At 37.4% G+C, this 21,995-nt stretch overlaps 1 protein-coding gene across 15 annotated transcripts in view; it reads right to left on the minus strand.

The window, feature by feature from the left end:
* MICAL3 (microtubule associated monooxygenase, calponin and LIM domain containing 3) overlaps positions 1-21,995 on the minus strand; it is a 241,424-nt gene that overhangs the window by 146,103 nt on the left and 73,326 nt on the right. For all 15 annotated transcript variants that reach the window (XM_072654153.1, XM_072654166.1, XM_072654164.1 and 12 more), the window contains 7 exons: positions 11,467-11,801; positions 9,838-10,045; positions 6,775-6,891; positions 6,244-6,345; positions 5,441-5,596; positions 2,833-2,933; positions 397-654 (listed from right to left, as the gene is read on the minus strand). In XM_072654153.1, the coding sequence (XP_072510254.1) occupies positions 397-654; positions 2,833-2,933; positions 5,441-5,596; positions 6,244-6,345; positions 6,775-6,891; positions 9,838-10,045; positions 11,467-11,730 (1,206 nt within the window). In that variant the 5' untranslated portion in view covers positions 11,731-11,801. The remainder of the gene's footprint in view (positions 1-396; positions 655-2,832; positions 2,934-5,440; positions 5,597-6,243; positions 6,346-6,774; positions 6,892-9,837; positions 10,046-11,466; positions 11,802-21,995) is intronic.

Genomic DNA, 21,995 nt, shown 5'->3' on the forward strand with positions numbered 1-21,995 from the left:
AAGGGAAAAATGAATGAAAAACATGACATTCTGCTAGAAGTTTAGCTATAGTAAATATATGATATATCAAAACTCCACTCATATCTAACTATGGCTCATTCTGTAGTATCTGATACAATACTCCCCTATAAAATATCAATCTCCTTGCTTCATACTCGGGCAGCTAGGTGGCACAGTGGATAGAATGCTGAGCCTAGATTCAGGAAGATTCATCTTCATGAGTTCAAATCTAGCCTCAAACACTGGGCAAGTCACTTAACCCTGTTTGCCTCAGTTTCTTCATCTGTAAAATGAGCTGGAGAAGGAAATGGCAATCCATACCTCTTTACCAAGAAAACCCCAAATGGGGTCACGAAGAGTTGGATGTGACTGAACAACAATTTCCTTTATACTCACCTCAAGCAGGCTATCCCCCACCAGGGCCACCAATAACTGGTGACCATTCTGTTCTCGAACCAGGGCTGCATTCTCTGATGCATACATGCAGGTGAAGTCAAACATGGCCACATCTGGTTGCCCATAGTGATTAATGGCAAAGTCCAATGATGGCAGTTGCTGATTGGTAGAGAAGTCCGCTGCTTCCCTGGCATAGCTGAGCAGAGCCTCCTGGTCTACATTCTCCCGAGATAGCAAGAGTTCTGTGTCAGCATAGTCCTGTTTCCAAAAAGAGGAGAGGCTCATGATGGAAAAACTCAGGAAGAGACTTAAACTTTTTAAAATTGTGATACGTAAAAAATAATGGAAAATTGCTACATTCTAAGAAGCAAAGAATATGGATAATTCAGACAAGAATAGGAAGACATGAACTGATGCAAACTACAATTAAGAACTGAGAAAACATTATATGCAATGACTACAAAAACAAAACCCCCCAAAGTGAATTCTGCGTAATTATGATTACCAAGCTTAACCTCTAAGAACAGATGAGGAAATGCACCTCCCTCCTTCCTTTTTTGTTGCTTAGAACTGGTTTTTTCCCCCCTTTGTATTCTTTATACTAAGGGATGGCTCTCTGGGTAAGAAGGAGGAAAGATATATAAAAACATAAAGGTGATATAAAACCAGAAGATATCAAATAAAAATGTTTTTTTTAAAAAAATGGATGTTTCTAATTTTTTCAGCTCACAAAAGCTAAATTCTAAAATGGGACTCTGCAATCAAAACCACCTAAACTGTCACTACTAAGTGACTCTCCTATCTCAAATACAGCCTAAAAGAAAGATTTTAAAGTTTCAGTTCTTAAAGTAGGCAGCAACAGTAGCCCAGGAAGGTCAGGGAGAAAAAATATATTGCAAATACAAAAAAAAAGTATTTAACACAATAAATGAAAATTAAATTGTGAAAGGACCCAGAGGAATCCATCTTCCAAGGGGAAAACACTGACAGAAAAGTTAGTATAAAATAGTATTAAGATATTACTTCCCTTATGATGAAGACATAGGATTTGAATAATAGTACTGATGTTTTCTGTTTTATTGAAGAGGCCCTAAACGTCCAAAGTACCACTGGTAACGATAACATTCGCTTATAAAGCATTCAAAGCCAAAGCAGAAACACTCAAGTTTGCCCTGGAAAACTGTGTTTGTTCACTAATGAGTAAGAGTCTGTAGGAGGTTTGTCAAGATATACACATGGCACAATCCCTCCTGCCTTCTAGGGAAAAGGAATAAAAAAGGAAAATACATCAGGTCTTGAAATTCTAAAATTGTTCCCACATATTTCTTTTCACCAAACACAGTCTGTCTAAGGCAGGAGATCTGAAATGAGTCTTGGTTGCCCGGTATGCCAGTTTCATGGATAAAGATGACAAATGGATAACACCTCAGTCATTAAGAAAAAAAAAGTCCAATTTTTTGGAAAAAACAATGGAGCATATGCTACTTATGTCAAACTGCTCTTGAGTACCTTTCTTTATACCCATTAGGTTGAAGGAAAACTAGGCTAACCAAGGGCCAGATTTAGGGGCAAAAGGAAGCAATTATGCTTTGTATTTATGCTTAGCATTTCCCAACTCACTTTGTCCTCAGATAAGGAAACAGTAGTATCCCTCAAACTACACTGAAACTCATGTACTTTGACCCCACAAACACAAAGAACACACCTGCGTGTTTCTGATGAGAACAGAAGTCTAGAATAGACCGGTATCAACACTGGGTGTCTCTGGTATTACCGCTCTCTCTCTCCTCATACAGCAATAGTGAATCCTTAAGATTCTGAGGCTCAAAGGGAAGATTCTCTTCTGTAGCATTTTGCCCTGGTGCTAAGGTTATTAACAAGAGGGCATCAACTATTCAAGCCAAATGGGACCTTATAATTTGGCACTTCACATATCATCCTAAGGCAAGGACCATACAAATAATCATCTGTGCAAGAGCTGGGATAAAATAGGCTAAAGACAGAAAGATGCCTTGGGTGTCATTCTTGAGTAAGACAGACCAAATTTGGCTTGAGTTGAATTTACTATTATCTGGTCTATGCTCAAGGGTAATCTAGATTAAAACCATATGCAGTAAGTACAGAACAGTACCCACTTTTAATAAGCCAGTTATAGGTCAAATGCTCCTCTGTGCCAAATCTGTTGTACCCCATAACATAACATTCTCTACAACTTCAAATTAAGTCATATTCCAGCCTCTGAAATCTCCATGGCTTAACACTGTTATTAACATAGCACTAAAAGAGAAGCTCATCTTCCAGGTGATAGGGATGGGATTACTTTTTATTTTTCTTGGAAGAAATAAGGTAGAGGGGTTGGAAACTAGAACAATCATATAATTCAGCCCCCTGTTGAACATTACTAGAAAGTATCAGCATAAAAGAAACTCAACTTACGTGCAGTATCACTCCTTTATCTAGTAAACTCTGCTTTTTGGCTGTCATAACAAAGTAGTGTGTGTCATCTTTGTAGTAGACAATGTTTTCCAAATCAATACCTGCGGCCAGAAGACAAATGCGTAAATTTAACTGCTTTCCCAAATATCATTAACATGACCAAATACTGGCCCATAGAGAACCAAGGAGAAATGTACAGAAAAAGAACAAATCTAACTTTAGTAAAGAGAACTAAGGGAAAAGAAAGATAAAAGGAATGGTTTTAAACTGTATGAAGGCTTTAGATGAAACACAAAGACTTCAGTTTTAAATGGGAAGCAGTATCTAGTTAGGAGAACTAAAGACGTGCTAGTTAGATGGTAGAGAGTAGATCAGATCACCTTTTCATCCACTGATTTAAATGAAGACAGGTGCTAGAGAGAAACCAAGCTCACAGTAGTGAAGAAAGAAGAAATATAGCAAAAAAACTAATTTATCTATCTAAAATCAATTTAATCCAACAAATCTTTATTAACTGTCTATTCTGTTCAAAGCATTATGTTAAATGATGGAGAACAAAATCCTGACTATCATGGAACTTACAGACAAGAGGTGTTAAACATATGGTGTACAACACTCCTGAGTGTGGGCATGAAACCAGAATAAAATATAATTGGGAAATATTCAGCAAAATAAAAATACAATAAAATATATATAATATTACATTTTTCAAGTCAATGATTAGCCCACAAGGACTCTTGGATTAGTGGCACCCCTTCTAGTTTGAATTTGACTTCACTGTTACAGACAATCAATAAATTGATAAGGATTTATTAAGCATCTACTACTAGGCATGGTACTAGAACTTCAAAGCCAAACTAACATAACAGCGATAGCTAAAACGTATATAGGACTTTCAGATTTCCAAAGAACTTTACATATGTTGTTTCATTTGGTCTTTATAACCCTAAGTAGTCCCTGGTTTTAAATAATCCTGAAAGCCTCTCACTGTGTGGGGAGAGGTAGAGGACAACATGTATATTATTGAAGTATAAATACAAAATACATACAAGGTAGCTTGAGCGCAGGCAGCAGATTGGAAAGGCAGGTAGGGCTTAAAAGTCAATCAAAAATTTATGTATTAACTTAGAGGCAACAGGGAGCAACTGAAGTTGACATGATGAGATATGTGTTCAAGAAAAATCACTTAGGGATTTGTGGGAAGGACAGACTAGAACAGAAAGAGACTTAAAGCAGGGAGACTAATTAAGTGGCTATTGAAAAAGTCTAGGAAAGAGATAATTAGAGACTGAACTAAAATTGTGGCTTTGTGAATAGTGAGAAGGGGACAGGTATGAGAAGTGTTGTAGCTGTAAAAATAGTAAGATTTGACAACTGACTGAATATGCAGGGTGAGGAAAAGTGAGGAATTGATGATAATGCCAAGATTGTGAACCTAGGAGACTGGGAGGATGGTGATTTGTCTCAACAGAAACAGTGACGTTTTAAAGGGGGGTGCGTGTGGATGTGTGTGTTTGTTGGATGAAGTAAATGAGCTCTGTTTTGGATGTATTGAGTTTGGAATGTCCTGGAGTCATCCCCTTTGGAACATAAGCAGCTAAAGATTCAGGACCAAAGGTCAGCAGAGAGTAAGAGTCATCTGCAAATTGATACTCATGGGAGTTGAGAAGGTCACCAAATGAAAGGAAATAAAGAGAACAGAAGACAGAATACAACAATATCTACATACATTAGAAAGATGCAAAACCAAAAGCCAACAAAGTCTAAGGGAGAAAAGGTTACTAATGAGGGTGGAATCAAAGGAGGTTTCATAGAGAGGGTGGCATTTGAGTTGGGCTGCAGAAGACTGGAATCATAGACATTTTAAAATGTTTTAAAATCCCTAATTTTATCAATGAGAAAACTGAGTTCCAGAGAGGACAAATGACTTACCCTACACCATACAGCAACTCAGTGGTAGGACTAAGATTAGAACCTAAGCCTCTTGACTACCTTAGACCAGAGCCAAAGAACCTAAGCCACACCTCATCCTTAAAGTGAGCTGCACTGCCCCAAAAGAAAAACCAGAGAATAAGTTTCTACCCATACAACTTGGTAAGTTGTATAATAAGAGGAAACTTGGCATCTTGGATAGAATGCTAAAAGTGGAGTAAGGATGATGTGGGTTCAAACTGTGCCTCAAACATTTACCTGGTCCATCATTTAAGGTCTCTCGATTCTAGTTTCTTCATTTGCAAAATGGGAATTAGAAATAACGAGAGCATTTAATTCACGGTGGTTGTGAGGATCAAATTAGTTAATGCATATAAAATGTTTTAAAAATCCTGAAGCTACATAAATGGTACTCTTATTCTCATCACCAAGGTTTGGAGTGTGAAGTTGTAGGGAGAAGAGAACCTAAAACTTAATATATCTTAACCGCAATTTATTTGCGGTGAAAAGGACAGAGCACTGTTAATAGTTGAAGGGAAATAAAAGTAGAAAATGTCCTATTTAGGAATCTTACTCTTTTTACTTAACTACCTCCCATGTTCCTTGCTTATCTCCACCCCTAAACTGGGTATCTGCATTTCTAATCCTGTCAAGGACCATAATATCTACCACGAACCTGTGGCTTCTCGTAGTTCCTGGAAGAACTTCTGATTGAATATGAAGGCCACACCGCTGATCTCTTCTACTTTGGCTTCTGCTGTGGTATGGCGGTTGATGAAATTTGCCGTGATGGCAATGGCCAACTTGCCTCGAAATTCTTTCCGACGAAACCCTACAGAAAAATAAAGTTTCCCAGAGAAGTCTTATTAGGATGATTAATTCTAATGAGACAGAAGAGACATGACAGGATTAGGGTCAGGGGAAGGAGAAGGGGAAAAAATTGAAAATTGTCATGCCCTCCTTCCAGCTACAAAAGAAGACTGATACTTAGAAGAGCATCAGTCAAGACAAGAGCATCCAGAGATGAGATGTTACATAATTTATAATTTGATTTTAATCCCAATATTGTGTACTATGATTTGATAGTGTTGCTACTGCTAAGGAGATGAGCAACATAAGAAGCCTGCTCTCTTCTACTTGAACCTTAATGATATTTCAGAATATGAGTATAATTCAATGCCCCAAAGGTATTCCCTGGGTTGCTTGGGGACAGGGGAAGGGAAGATTGTAGGTTGGGGGGAGGGAAGGGAAATCTAACAACTGTCATGGAATGCAATTCTTTAAGCTTCAAAGCAGCTGGTACACGCACAGACACAAGCAACTAGAAGATATTAGGATAAGGTATATTAGACAAGGAATTCTCACACCACATACAGGCATTTAGAACATTTATGACCGTGGCAAGCATCTGAAAAGGCCAAGTATGCCAACAGTCACCTTTTTACTCCACTCAAGCAAAGGAGTATCTACATTTAGTACCTTCTAAGGTGTTCCTCCTGCCATCCCCTCCAATGATCACTTCAAATTCATACTCTGATACAGGGTGGGTTTTGGGGTGTACCTGTGCCCGCCAACCTATTCCTGTGAAGCAAATACAAATGAACGTTGCCTTTCAGACCTACATCATACAAACAAGGCTACAAAATCCCTAAACAGGGTTATCTTCAAGTATTCTAGACACAAGGACTATCAACCAAATACATAATATGTGAAGCAACATGGAAGAATAATGGCTTACAAATTCTAGGAGAGAAGTTCTTAAGAAGATGCACAAAGGAAAAGATTTGCCAGGAGAAATGCAATGCTTACAAGGTCTTTAGCAACCCCACTGCCTACTTTTCAGACTCAAGGATCCCCAGGCAGTACAAGAAGCAGTACACATAAGGAACTAAATTTTCTTACTCTGAAACCAACCTATACAGCTTTCCCACCCTTTCCAGCCTATACAGCTTTTCCCTTTGACGCTGCCTCTACTCTCTGTGGGGCCCCGATACTTTTGTTCTAACTTACGTTCATTCTCTTGGTCCTCAGGGGGGTATACAAGACCCTGGAATTCCACATTGACATGGATTTCAATGCCAAGAATCAAGGCAACCTTCAAAAGGATTAGCTGGAGCTGCCGAATGCCTATAGGATAAAGACAGGGAAAGACATAAGAACAGCTTTAAGCACAGCTATACAAAAAAGAAGGTACCTACCACTCAATAACATCTCTCCAAGGCCCTCATCCACCCACTGTTGGTTTCTTCACATTTTCAGTGCCTCCATTGGCAGGAAACATTTTCCAAGTTATATCCTGTAGCTGTTTTTTTTAAAAGGGCAAATATAGACTATGGGGAGATATGTTCCTGGGTCCACTTTCCAAAGCCACTCCCTCTTCTATGGAATGGTTATAGATAGGGCCAACAAGCACAGCTTTTCTATCTCCCCCTCCTTCCACAAGTAAAATGTAGAGAAAAACTGGAGACTTGCTTTCTTTAGTTTGGGCTGCTCTCTTGGCAAAATGGGAGAAATGCCACACCTGAATAAGGTAAGACAGATAACATATGTGTTTATATTCATACATAATAAGCATTGAGGAAGAGAAAACAACTATTATACTCCTATAGAATTACAAAGCACTTTTCTTTCAAAAGGCTTACATATATGCATGCATCACCTCATTTAGCCTTACAACGTTCCTATAAAATAAGGAGAGGCATAATCCAATTCCAAATTTTGCCTAGAGAGGAATCAATAACCCTGTACCTATGACCTATAAATGAAATCATTTGCTAAAGTTCACACAGTCTGATATGTCTGGAATTAAAAGCTAGTTCCCTGTCTAAAGTCTTTCCCAATAATCTATATAAGGGAAAGCTTTAATAAAGAAAAGTAGAAGACTAAGAAAATGATTATGAATTTCTTAGGGGACTGGAACTGTGTCTTATACATCTTCTGTTCTCAACAGTGTCTAGCAAAGAGAGGCCACACACTGAAAGATAAAAAGCACCAGATAAAGAAGCCAGAAGAACTGGGTATTTACTGGTCTTAGCTCTGTCATTATTAACCATAAGACTTTGAGCAAGTCACTTAATCTGTCTTAACCTCAATTTCCTGAACTGTAACATGGGATTACATTCCTTGGGATTTTTGTGACTACTGAATAAAAAATGTATATGAATTTAGTCTGTGAAGCATTAACAAATATGTTATCAGTAGTAATGGGGCAGCTAGGTGGTGCAGTGGATAGAGCACAAGTGCAGGAATCAGGAGTTCAAATCTCACCTCAGACACTTCACACTCACTAGTTGTGTCACCTTGGGCAAGTCACTTAACCCCAAATGCCTCATCCTGGGTCATCTCCAGTCATCTTGATGAATATCTGGTTACTGGATTCAGACAGCTCTGGAGGAGAAGTGAGGCTGGTGACCTGCACAGCCCTCCCTCACTCAAAAGTCAAGTGCAAGTCATGTCATTATTTCTCTGATGGCATGGTCTTCTTCGGCAATGAAGGCGAACAAACACACACAGTAGTAATAATCAGTAATTTTGAATTTGATCTTAAATGCCAGCCTTGCCATGATGTATAATTCCACCACCACCACTCTCCATCAGGCTGGAAATAATCTTATTACTTCTCCAAAATACCATTATACATTAATTTTTACAAAATACCTTCCTTCCTTTCAAATTTGTTTTCTTCTTTTCTCAATATTTGTTCTACCTGCTTCTCAGGAAAGTCATTTCTATTTTACAGATGAAAAGGCTAAAGTGCCAAAAGTCATACAGATAGTTAATGTCAAAGCTGGAATGATCATCTTGTCGTTCTCCGTTCCAAGCTATATATACCATATTATCTCTTTGAAATCACCACCAAATACTATTCAGTATCAATCAGGTGACAAGAAAGGTGGGTTGCTAGAATGTCTTGGGAGAAACAAATTTTAAAAAATGTGGAAGAACTATCTCAAAAAAGCCAACAATATTTAAGTTGAAATGAACCTCATAAGATTGTCCAAGTTATCTCTCGTCTTTAGGTCTCGTCTTAAAAATAAGAGAGAGCCATTATTTGTAGGGATAGACTAAAGGATCTCTGAAAACTTTATTTCCATGATAAACTGTGAGGAAAAGTGATGGTAATTATCTTTTTATAGCACCTGATGGTCTAATAAGCACTTTTTCAAATAATTCTATGATAAAGGTAGAGAAACTATAATTATCTCCATTTTACAGATGAGAGAAATGAGGCTGAGAGGTTCATAGGACTTGCCCATGGTCACATAGCTATTAAGTATTTGAGCCAGAATTTAAATCTAAGTCTTTCTCTTTTGCACAGTGCCTATCAAATAAAATAGGACAGATAACAGGTGGACAGATAACAGGCAGACAGATCTGATGAATTAATATAGCTTCGGTCCTTTTCTAAAACCAATACAGTCTATGGCCTATTCATAGTTTTTTTTTTGAAAGAACAGCTATCTTACTACAAAAACCAGCCCAGTTTTTCTTTTTGGCTGTCCAGAACTGCCATCCTCTTGAATAACTATCCCAAAGATGGTAATTTCATCCCCTGTTATTATGTATTTTATTTGCAGACAGTTGTATATACCCAAGACACTTTACAGATTCTAGTCTAGCAGAGGAAAAAACAATTTCTCTATCCAGTGGAAGACAACAGGTGCCAGACAATGTTATACAAAATTGTACAAGTGTTTAAAGCCACCACTGCCTCTGCTACAAGGAGGACATTTGGGTACACTCAGGGTATAGGTTCCTGAATAACACTGCCTTGGAATCATGACCGTTATTTAATGTCTCATCCAAATATCCTCTGGTTCCAAACCATTCCAGATGGACTACTGCCACCTAAGGAAGCAATGCCAATCTGCATTAAATTGCAACTACCTTAGAAATCCAAGCACAAAACACAGTTCAAGAGATGTGGAGAGAGCACAACTAGAATTAGTCTAGTTGCATATTGTGTTACCATCACCACACAAACTGGGCTACAGAGTAGAATTCTTCCAGTGTGCCACCTGCTCCTTCCTACCAAAACAAAATGAAAGATTCTGGAGACTCCATGTCACTTACTGATGTGGTCAATGGACCCAGCGCAGAACTTGCCATAGAACTTCTTGGCACCCAGACCCCTCAGGTCATGTATGGTAAATGGCCAGAGATGTAGGACGTTGTTGCGGGAGAAGGCATCCCGCTTCTCAATGACCACCACCTTGGCTCCCAGTAAGGACAAGTCAATGGCTGTGCGAAGGCCACAAGGCCCAGCTCCAATGATGAGACACTGAAACATACAATTACTATTAGGGCAAGAGAAGCACCTCAGAGATAATCCACATTTGTATAACAGATTCATAATTTCACAACTCCCCCTCAAAGAACATTTCCCATTTATTTTTCTCTCATTTCTCTTTTCATTCTGAACATAAATACCAAATAAAAAGAGCATTCCCATATACAAAACAGAACAGAGAAACAAGATTGTAACTTGTACAACTGAATCTTTCTTAAATGCAGGTAGCTTTTTCTTTAATATATGATAACAATAAAAATTAAAATGCAAAAAAAAATAAAGTATGTGATAACTTCAACATGTAACTTTTGAAGGTGTCCTACTTGTCATCCCTTCTGTTTACTTTTATGCATTTTAAAAAAGGTTCCAATGGCCATCTTTTTTCTTTTTCTTTTCTTAGGCAACTTACTGGTAGCTCCCTTCTCCTTCCCACCTCTCCTACCCCTAAGTTGCAGATGGGAAAGGGAGGAGAAAAGAAAGACAAAACTCTTGTACAGACCTTCCACAGTTTTCTCTGAAATAATTCCTTTCAACATTCTTTCAGCTTTGAAGGAATTCAGTTGCTTTTTAAAAAAATTTCCAGGCCTTGAAACATTGAGCCTTGGAGATCCTACTAATGGATAGGCTTAAAACAGATAAGGTATTTCTTCTACATAGCTTTGAAGGATTCTCAGGAGGGTAATTTCAAGATCCAAAGGTGTTTGAGCTTTTTCTTTCCCTGAACATAATTTTAAACTCAAATCTGAAGGGAACTGTAGTTTTTATAAGTTCTCATTTTGAAAGCTCCATGAGAAGATTCTTTGGAAAGAGACCAGGTGATTGTCTTAGCAGGTACACAAAGGCTGAATAATACAGAGGCATGACAGAAACATAATGTATTTTGACAGAACTTTTTTAGGACTATGTTGGTGGATGTTCAATGCACTGAAATTTTACTCAATACCACAAAAAAAATCATTTGAGAAGAATTGTGTGTTAGACTTGCCCAATACATTGCCCAATTGTATTTCACATCCCCATCAATTTTTTCCAAAATGTAACAAAAGCAAGCATGGACTCCTTCAAGGAGTATTCACAGTATATGCCAAATCTGTGCTTTTATAAGCAACATACGACATGACTGAGAGGAAGATAAAAATCAATTAAAATCTTAGTCTATATATAGGTTACATCTCTGTGACTTGTTACTTTGGATAGCTGAAGCTCCTATGACTCTACTAACATAAAATGAATGTACCTAACAGACGCATGGCTTTTGAATAAGGTAAATGAGTCTCTTTTAGACACCGGGTTGTTGCTGAAATCTACACAAACCTCATTCAGTCTTCCAACACCAATTCTTCCCTGTGGAACCCTTTCTAAACCCTTAAGCCTGCAGCCCCATGATGCTGATACAGTCAAACAACTATTACCTTGGTGTTAGTGCACACTTTTCCCTTTCTGTAGTCTTTATGGCTGCCCCGTTTATCCAGTTTTGCCCAGAGGGCTTTGGCTTTCCAGTAGTTAAGCTTGGACTTGAGCTTGTGGTAGAAGGAACGATAGTCCTTGGGCTTTAGCTCTAGATAGTCACAAAGCTCTTGGAAAGCTTTCAGTGTTCCTTTGCAGGTGCTGGCCTGGACAAATCGGTCAAAGAGAATATGAGCTTCATTTGTCTTCTCATTTCGACTTTCCTCCATGCTTCCACACTCTTGGTAACCCCTGCATAAGGGGAGGTGGGCAGTTGTGCTCTCCTGATACCTACATTAATCTAGCAAAACAATAAGAAAAAGAAAGAAATAGTCAATAGACTTGAATTTTATAATGTCTCCCAGGAGGCAGTTCTGGTTTTTAAACAACTACTTTCTTAAAAGTACTTTTTATTTACTTTTGCCTTGTCCTATATTAGTCATTTCTGTATATAATCCCAACGCCCAGACTGACTCTTCCCTTGCAATAAAGAAAAAAATTAAACACCATCAATCAAAACGGTAACATTCAGCAACTATAGTCATTCACCTTTCCACAGAGAGGAGGGAGGTATGTTTAATTTTTTCTGTTCTTTGTGTCCAAGATTGGTCATTAGCAATTGTTCAAAATGCCACTTCATTTCAGCATTTTTAATTTTGTAGTCATTTTACATATTATTCTCCTAGTTCTGTTTCCACTATATTTATGAACCAAACTCTGTTCAGTCATTATATCCACTTTGTTTACAATTTTTTTTGCTAACACGAAAAGTACTGCTATGAATATATATATACGGCCAATTCTGATTTTCTGAAAGTGGAATTCTTAAGTCACTAAAGGAAAAGACCAAAGATTTCATAAAGTTATTCTATTCTGTCCACCAGAATATTCAATAGTGATGATCTCTATGACTAATTTTTCTCTCTCTCTCCCCATTAAAAAGTAGTATCAGCCATCTGAATCATCCCTACCCCCCCCCAATTTCCTTGGCTTCATCTTCTGAAGAGTAGTGTTTCTAATAAGGATGATCAGGGTGGATCTAACAGCACCTGGCTATTCGTATTTTATTAAAAACATTATGTGACATATGCCATCATCAGGGAGAGCTGATATTAGGAAATAAACCAAGTGTTAACCAAATAAGAAAGTTCACTTGTTACTGAAAATGCCCTTAATATGGAAATTGGAAAGTACTGACAACATCACAAAGTGACCCCATCACTTCCTGATTCCCCTGTCAGAACAATTTGCTACAGATGGCTCACCAATTAACCGCAGGTAAAAGGTGTGCCCAGAAAGAGTCTTGGCAAGGTCTTTCTGACTCCCTGTTGGCTCTCTTACACCAGTTAAAAATTTTCTTGACATGGAAAGGCTTTTGGTAAAATGTGAATGACATTCATATCCAGGTCATATGAATGGACTAGGAGTGGGGAACCTGTGGCTTCTAGGCCACAGGTGGCCCTCTAAGTCCTCAAGTGTGGCCCTTTGACAGAATCCAAACTTCACAGAATGAATCCCCTTAATAAAAGTATAAACTCCCAATACCTTGGATTTGGTTGTGGGAACAGAAATAGGATATAACATGAGCTAGAGACAGAAAAATGCAGCGAGGATAGATGCTGGAGGGGAAGCCTGTGCACCCAGGGGACCTGCAGTAAACCACCTGGTCCAGAAATTCTCCCATTTTGCTGCTGCCACCCCTAAGGCCAAGACAGGAGCTGTTAAAAATGCAAGTCAGGCCCTCCAGAAAGATGGTGGAATGACTGCCAGTTCCCTTGCACCACCTCAAAAAAAAAAGACAGATGGAGGCCAAATAAAACAAAAGAACAAAAAAAAAAAAGGGAAAGGAGGAAAAACATCTTTCACCAAAAAAAAAAAAATCTGCAGGAAAACTATCAGGAAAAACTGAAGAGAAATGGGGGGAGGGGGTGTGAGGAAGGAGAAAAGTGTCAGCAAAAGTGAATAACTTCTGTGGGTTAAAGAAAATAAGAAGAAATCTCCAGAGGAAAAGATGAAGACATTAATATCTAACTCTAAAGGTCAAAATTTAGACACACCGTGAGAGTCCTAGAACAACAGTAAGCATTAAAGGAAGATCTGGTGTTAAGATCATTGAGGAAAAAATTTAAAAAGATGAACAGAAAAATTAGATACAATAGAAAACAGGAATCTGATTGAAGTCATGGATTCTGATGTGTCAAGAGATTTAGGCAGAACAAGAATATCAAAGAGATAATGTAGAACTGACCAGAATTTAAAGAAATGTTAGAACTGGAAGATGACCTCAGAACCTACAGACCAAAGCATCAAAGCTCAAAGTCTGAGCTCAAGACAATCTGAGAATCTTAGGCTCCCACAAAAATACGAAGAAGTGAAGTGTCGAGGAAGTCATATAGAAGAAGTGTTCAGAAGGATTGGGGAAAGAAGGCAGAGTGCAAATCCAGAAGACTGGACTACTTTATTTCTAAATAAAAAGCTTTTGCAAAAACAGATGAAGCCAGAATCAGGAGAAAAGATGTTAACTAAGAATAAATGTTTTCATGAAACATCTCTGAGAGACTGACATTTAAAATCTTCAGGATTCTATTCAGGAATCTATGGGTTTAAGAGCCATTTCCCTACAGATAAGCAGTCAACAGTGCCCAACAAGTAATTCTTTTCTAATTTTTTCCAATTTATTAATTTTTTAGTTTTCAACATTCACTTCCATGAGTTTTAAATTTTCTCCACCTCCCCAAGATGACATGCAATGTGACAGGGGCTCTACACATTCATGCCTATTTAACATATTTTAATATTAGTCATATTGCATATAAGAATTATAATGAAGTGGAGAAACCAGGAGAAAAAAAAAAAAACCAAAAGAAAACAGTCTGCTTCACTTTGCATTCCAACTCCATAGTTCTTTCTCTGGATCTGAATGGCATTTTCCACCATGAGTACGTTGAAATTGTTTTAGGTCCTTGTATCGCTAAGAAGGGCTAAGTCTGTCAAAACCAGTCATCCCACACTGTGGCTGTTTCTGTGAATGATGTTCTCCGGGTTCTGCTCACTTCATTCAGCATCAGTTCATAAAAGCCTTTCCAGGATTTTCTGAAGTCTACCTGTTCATCATTTCTTATAGCACAATACCAGTAAATAGTTCTTAAAGGAAATTAAAACTATTAACAACTACTATAAAAGTACGAAGTCAGAGAAAATAATAGCTAATAATATCTAATAATCATAGAAAAGTAAATTAAAACAACTCTTAAGGAATCTATCGAACTGGCAAAAATGGTAAAACATGGAAACATTTTTATGTTTGGGGGGATGAAGGAAAACAAGTGCATTAATTCATTGCTGCAAAAACTATTTTGGAAAACAAGTTAGGATTATACAAGAAAAGTTACAAAACTCTTCATACCCTTTGCTCCTGTAATTCCACAGCAGGTGTTTATACTTCCAACAAAATTTTTACTGACAAAGAAAGACCTAGTTGTATGAATATCTTCATAGTAACACTATCTGTAATAACAAAAAAACTGAGGAAAAAATACAGCCCAGCAATGAGGAATGGCTGAATAAATGATGGTATAAAAATATAATGGAATATTACTGCCTCATAATGATGAATAAAGCAAATCAGAAAAATTTGGGAAATAAACCCTAAAAATGTTTTTTTTTAAGAGTCATCAGTTCAGATTTTCATAGTGTTGTTATACTTAATCATACTTGTAAACAATCTACATGTTTAACAGGGAATGGCTAAAAAATTGTGGTATACTAATGTAATACTGTGATATAATTAAGACCAACAAGGAGAAGGAAAACAAAGAAATCTAGAAAACCCATTATGAAATAATGCAAAGCAAGGAATCAGAACCAGAGAATGGAGTACATGCTAATTGGGAAGCAATAAAAGGAAAAATGATTAAGAACTGGACAAAGAATCCTGATAAGGACTTAGGAATAACTGAAAAATTATGATTCTATATGTGGTGCTTATAAATAATTATTAAACAAGTTTAGTTGGTTATATTAGTGTTCAATGTTAGGATGAAGAATCTGAAATCCTAGGAGTTTTAAGTGATTTTCCCCAAATCATAAAAGGTAATCATTAGAAGGATTTGAATCCTTTGCCTCAGGAACAGTGCTCTTTGTACTGTACGATAACCACAAAGATAAAGACAAATTTAAACAATAAAACTCAGATTTTAAAAACGGACAATGTATAGTACTGACTTTATCAAGTATGCATTTTTAAAAAGCATTAAAAAAAGACACAATGGAACTGTAGGTTGAATGTACTATCTTTTATGTTGTTTACCTGTTTCCAGAAAGTATAAATTCTAAGAGGTTCAACTGGGAGTACAATTTGTAATATGTTCCAAAACACTAATACATCTACCAACAGTGGAATGGTAGCATAAGTTCCTGGACCCACCTTGAGCCAGACCTGGAGCGCAGCATGGCACAGAGTCTTGATGTGGAGACAACCAAAAGAGACTTTGACTGATAACTATGAATTATATGGACTATAAAACTTCAGGGAGTGGGAATGGGAGCAAACTCTCTAATGACTTCTAATGACTTTCTAACGGCTTCTTTCTTAAAAGGTAGTTTTACCTCCTCAGAATGGTACCATCATTTAGGTCCCTGGAGGTGGGACCAAGGGTTTGCTGGTAAATGCTAAACAACTAGCTCTCCAAAAAACCAAATGTATACAACACACACTTCTAAGTTTAACCTGCATGATTAACATTTTCACCATCACTTTTCTTAAAGTCTAGACAATCAACAGAACAATAAATCAAGGTCTTGGCCAATTTCCAATGTGTAAATGCTCACACTGAAAATTGAACAATTGGCTAGGGCTGATTCAAGATGACTCCAGGACATCCCTAGGGAGTGACACTCACTGACAGGATGGGCTGCTTGCCTTCCCAGTGATTCCAAGTACTTTCCACTTGAAGGATAACCTCAATTCTAGGGAAGTACTATAAGTCTGGAGAACTCTATAGGTCTCTGGACAAAGTGAAACCCATCAGAGAGAAAAGGAGAGTAGTCATGACTGTTTATGGATTTAAATATGAATCTCAATTTTTCATTTGATTAAATAAAACCTGTCAAATATTTAGTGTACATGGACTGAGTGCTTATATAGGAAATTAAGATCTTTTCTTTTCTGTTGTAGAAAAATAGTATGATTCTTGAGGGGAGGCTCCCAGCTTAAAATAAACTTGGTTTGTCTAACCAGGAACTTTGGTCAAAGTCGATGGATTACAGAGATATGACATATATTATGTTTATTGGATGGTTATGGACATACACACACCAAGAAGGCCAATGACAGATGTAAAGGCCCCACATACAACAAATATTAATAGCAGAACTTTCTACAGTAGCAACAAATTTGAAAAAAAAAGTATATCCCTCACTTGAGGAAATGGCTGAACAAACTGGTATATAAATAGGAGGTATTCAGAGAAAAGGGGAAAAACTTGTGTTCAGACTACATATATACTCTAAAGTGCCTTTTATTTTAAAATCTATGAACCTATATCTTATATGAACTGATATGAAGAAAAGCAGGACCAAGGGAATATTCCAAATTAAAGCTGCTAAAATTGATATCACCTACATTTTTCTAACATATTCCTCTTCATTAACCAGAGAATTATCCCTCCATAACGAAAAATTTAAAAGATGAAAAGTTCAGCAAACTGATGTCAAAAAATCTGACATTATATGCAGTTTTCCATTTTCACAGCCTCTTACCTCAAAAAAGAAAGAGGAGAGGCACTTTCTCATATCTATTTCTTTGGAGCTAAGCTTAGTCTTTCTAATTTTGCTGCAATTCTGACTACCTTGTTCTTTCCATTTACATTGTTACATTATAGTCATCACATATCTTGGGGTTTTTTCTCCCTCATTTTATATTGGTTCATACGTCTTCCTAGGTTTCTCTGCATTCATCACATTTGTCATGTCTTACAGCAGGGAAATATTCCACTACATTTATATACCACACCTAATTTAGTCATTCCTCCAAACAATAGGAATCTGCTTTGTTTCCAGTTCTTTGCCACTACAAAGGGTGGCTCTATAAAATACTGTGGTGTATGTTATACCTAATATGTAAAATATTGTGGTGTGGGGACCTTTCTTTTTGTCATTGACCTGGAGGTAATGTCTAACAGTGGAATCCCTGGGGGACTCAACTGTTTTTTTAAACACAATGGCCCATATTGGTTTCAGAGGACCTAACTTTTTCTCTGTAATAAGGGAAGTAGAAATACTTCTGGTAGAGTTGCATATAGTGGTTTCCTATTTTTACAGGAGATGAAAACTCCTTGAACACATGGTTTGGGGGCTACTGGGAAATGGAGACTGTTCCAAAAAGGGATCCATGTTGAGGGAGATTACTAGTCAGAGAGGTTTAAGTAGGTTACTCCTGAGGTAACTTCTACTTCTGAGATCTGGTGACAACATTTTGTTTCAGAGTATATGCTAAATTTAAGGTGAAATATCAAGGAAGGGATGCTTGCCTCATCTACTAGGTCAAATATGTATACTGTTAATTACCTAATGAGACTAATTGTGGTGTGAAAGAAGTCATAGGATAGGTATCAAGGAAGGAAACTGAACCTTTTACTTATTCTTCCCCCTAAAAGGAAGACAGTGAATACTGTAGAAATAGGAGATCTAGGGCAAAATCCCATAGATCTATGGGAAAGCCAAGCAACCTCTCTGTGTCATAAAATTTCCATCTGTGAATGTTCTGCTTAAGAAGCTCCAATGTTTCCCTGCTGCCTCTAGGATAAATACTCTTTCTGTTTGGCAATGCAATGCCCTTCAAAGCTTGATTCTAGTCTACCTTTCCAGGCATAGCATACATTTCCCCCTTTTATATACTGTGTTTCATCTAAACTGGACCTAGTTCTGTCTTCTATGAGAGCCCTTCCCAAACTTTCATAGTCTCAGTGCCTTTCTTCTGAAATTATTTCTACATAACGTGTGTGTGTGTGTGTGTGTGATATGTGTCTAGTTTGAACACAACTGTTTGCATGTTTGTTTCCACCATCAGTCTGTGAAGTCCTGGAGAGTAGAATCTGCTCCCCTCACCCTTCTTTGTATCCTTGGTGCTTAGCATGGTACCTGGTACACAGCAGGTACTTAATAAATGCTATTAATTGACCATTTTAGTACTTTAGTGGCTCTTTGACATACACTGATGAGGGTCTTCCCTCCAATGGTGCAGATTTCAACTTATCCACATCTTCTCATTTTGTGTCTTAAGTCCTTTATGGGAAGTCTATCTAATGTGCTGTTAGGGGCTTTCCTCTAGGCTTGTTAACAGTATTTGGGTATTAATTACTGGCTGCCCTATCTTTGAAATTTGAGGTAAATGAGTGGTACAGTGGAGAGAGTGATAGGCTTGGAGTCAGGAAGACTCATCTTCCTGAGTTCAAATCTGGTTTGAGACACTTACTAGCTGTGTGAACCTAAGAATGGTCACTTAACCCTGTTTGCCTCAGTTTCTTCATCTGTAAAATAAGCTAGAAAAGGAAATGGCAAACCACTCTAGTATCTCTGCCAAGAAAACCCCAAATAGGGTCACCAAGAATCAGAAACAACTGAAAACAGCTGAACAACATCTTTGAAATTGGGATCATAGTGGGAGTTGAACCTATGTCACACAGCTACAATGTTAGGATTAAAACTCCTTATGAGGAAATTATCATATTCAAAGAACTGCCATTTTCTCTGTATATCTCAATCTAAAGAACGGTCCTACTATTTATATGTACCTGCAATGTTGCTAGTATCTTAAATTTTTTATCTGACTTATACCTATTTGCTCTCCAGTCTCAAATCATGTGGTACTTATTGAACAATCAATCCTTCATGCCTCTAGTTACTTACCCTGAAAAACTAATATAGTCTGTTCTTTCCAAACCCAATGTGAACCAGATGGCAAGATAGGGTTACTCCTTGGAAGTACCCTTGCTGCTTCCCCTCTGCCCATTTGTTCAAAGTGGCAAAAGTTTACAAAATCCAAAAAGAACCTAAGTTTTTATTATAAGTCAAAGCTTTCTTTAAAACAGTTAAAGAGAAGAGTGGTATGAGGCAGAAGAAAAGCCTAGGGGGCATGTGTTCAAGAACTCAAAGACAAAGGGGTGAGGGAGGTGAAAGAGGGGCTGAAAAAAGGAGAAGAAACACAGTTCCCAATGAATCAGAGACTTGCTTTACCCTGTGAGGTATTTGTGGGGATTTCCAAGGCTTGATTTGCTTCTGGCAACCATACAAAGACTGCTACCACACATATTCAGCCTGTTTTCTTGACTGACTCTAGTAGAGGATAAATGTTTGGAGAGTACCTGGTCTTATCTGGTTTTGTCTTTTATCAAAGAAGAAAGTGGTTTTCCTTTGTTCCTGAACAGCAATCCTTTCTCTGTTGGTGCCAAGAAGATTCATGATACTATTCAGTTCCTGCAGAAACCAATACGCTAAAAATCCTATAAGTTACATTTTTGGAAAACTGTTGGGGGGGGGTGTTAAGTTCAGGAAAAGCAGAAATTAGGTCAGAAGTGGGTGAAGAGAATTTATCACTCTTCTTCTGCTTTGTTTTCTGCTTCACAAATCCAGTTCAAACATCATCATTCATACTTCCTCCAGGGTCTCTATAGCTTACAAATGAGCATGAGAATATTTTCAAATGAGATTCTAACCATCATCATATTTAGAACCCATTAAGATTCATCCTATATTGGAAATAGCTTAAAATCTGGACTTAGAGTCAACTGGCTAATAGTGAATTAATCAATACTAATCATCTTTGTGATTCATTTTGCAAGATTTTTTCCAATGAAACGTTCTTGGTTTCTAACAGTAAGTCACTCTTGATGAAACCTTTTCAGGTGATTAACATATACCTCTGGCAGGTGATGTTTCTGACATGATCAGTCCAGACAAAAAGTACACTATCATTTTCCAAATAACCTTTTTTTGCTACATAAGTTGTCCAATTAACTCCTAGACAACAAGATTTGAGGTAGTTAAAACTCAGCTAGAAATCTACAGTCACTTCCAAAACATTTGCTGATTAGCTTTCAAACTAAATTTTTATTATTTTTAAAATATATATTACTGATGATCATTTTTATTTGCTTATTAATATCACAAAGTTGAAATTGTTCAGAGATAATTTAGTCCAAGGCTTCTTAAACTTTTCCCGCTTGCAAAGCCCTTTCAGTGCTTCTTAAGTTCAACCCTCTCAGAATTCTATCACAGAGGAAAGAAAAAATGACTTTCCTAAGATCTCAACTTAGTAGCTGAGCCACGAGTTACAATACAGGTCTTCTGATACCTAGAGTTCAGGACATTAAACATGGTGCCTCATGCACTTTTTTACAATGTTTTCTTATAGGCTAAAAAAGCCAGGATAATTTTCTTTTCATTTGGCTTCATAGGCATTGTATTATACCTATTTTAATAATTTTTATTTTATTCTAAACTTTAGAAATAAAATAAGCATTTCCATAACACGGCAGAATAGGATAAAAAAAGATGATTGTACACGAAACTGCAAATCGACTATGTACATCTTGGTATTCTTTTTAAATATATAAAAGTTATCATGTAACTTTTTTTCTCTCCCCCACCCCATCTGCTGCCCTGCACAAACAGCAGAATACTTGTATTACTATCCTGCTCAGGCATTCTTAGGACCCCCTTTGATCCAATAATCCCCAATAAATTTCAACCACAGCTCCTAGACAGCAGTCAAATATCTGCTTTCAAATGACATATACTAAGCACACAGTGAAAGAGATTAAGACCTGCAGGTCACTAGCGACAAGAGATAAAGAGGTAGGTTGGTTCCTAGAACAATGTGACAGCCACCAAGTGTAAAACTACACAAGATTAATTCTCCTGGGCTGCCTCACATTTCCTACTTTGCAAGCCAAACGACTGCAGAAGAAAGACTTCAGAAGTGCTGGAGTGTCTAACTGGCAAGCCAAAGCACATTTAGATCTAGAAACTTATTACAGTAGTGGTGCGGTGGTACCTTGTGTGAAAAATATCCAGGAGTTTTAGTGCACTGCTAAGCCCAATCAATACTGAGAATTATGTCAGCCTTCCTCTCCCTACCCACAAAGATAGACTACATCACGAGAAGTAAAACACCCCTGTACTCTGCCCTGATCAGACCACACGTGGAATACTGTGTTCCATTCCAGAAATCACATTTTAGGAAAAGCACTAATAAACAAAAAAGCATTCAAAGAAAGGCAAACAAAAAAACAATTGAAAACAAAATCATCAAGGATGATAATATGATGATGATGGCTGATATTCATATAGCATTTTAAGTTTTGCAAAGTGCTTTACATCAGTTATCTAACTGGTGCCTCATAACAGTCTTGTGAGCTATGAATTACAGGTATTATCTTTCTTGTCTTACATTTAAGGAAGGTGAGGCTCAGGGAAGTGACTTGCCATGGTCTCA

Source organism: Notamacropus eugenii, chromosome 3 (assembly GCF_028372415.1).
Source record: "Notamacropus eugenii isolate mMacEug1 chromosome 3, mMacEug1.pri_v2, whole genome shotgun sequence".
Classification (NCBI taxonomy): Eukaryota; Metazoa; Chordata; class Mammalia; order Diprotodontia; family Macropodidae; genus Notamacropus; species Notamacropus eugenii.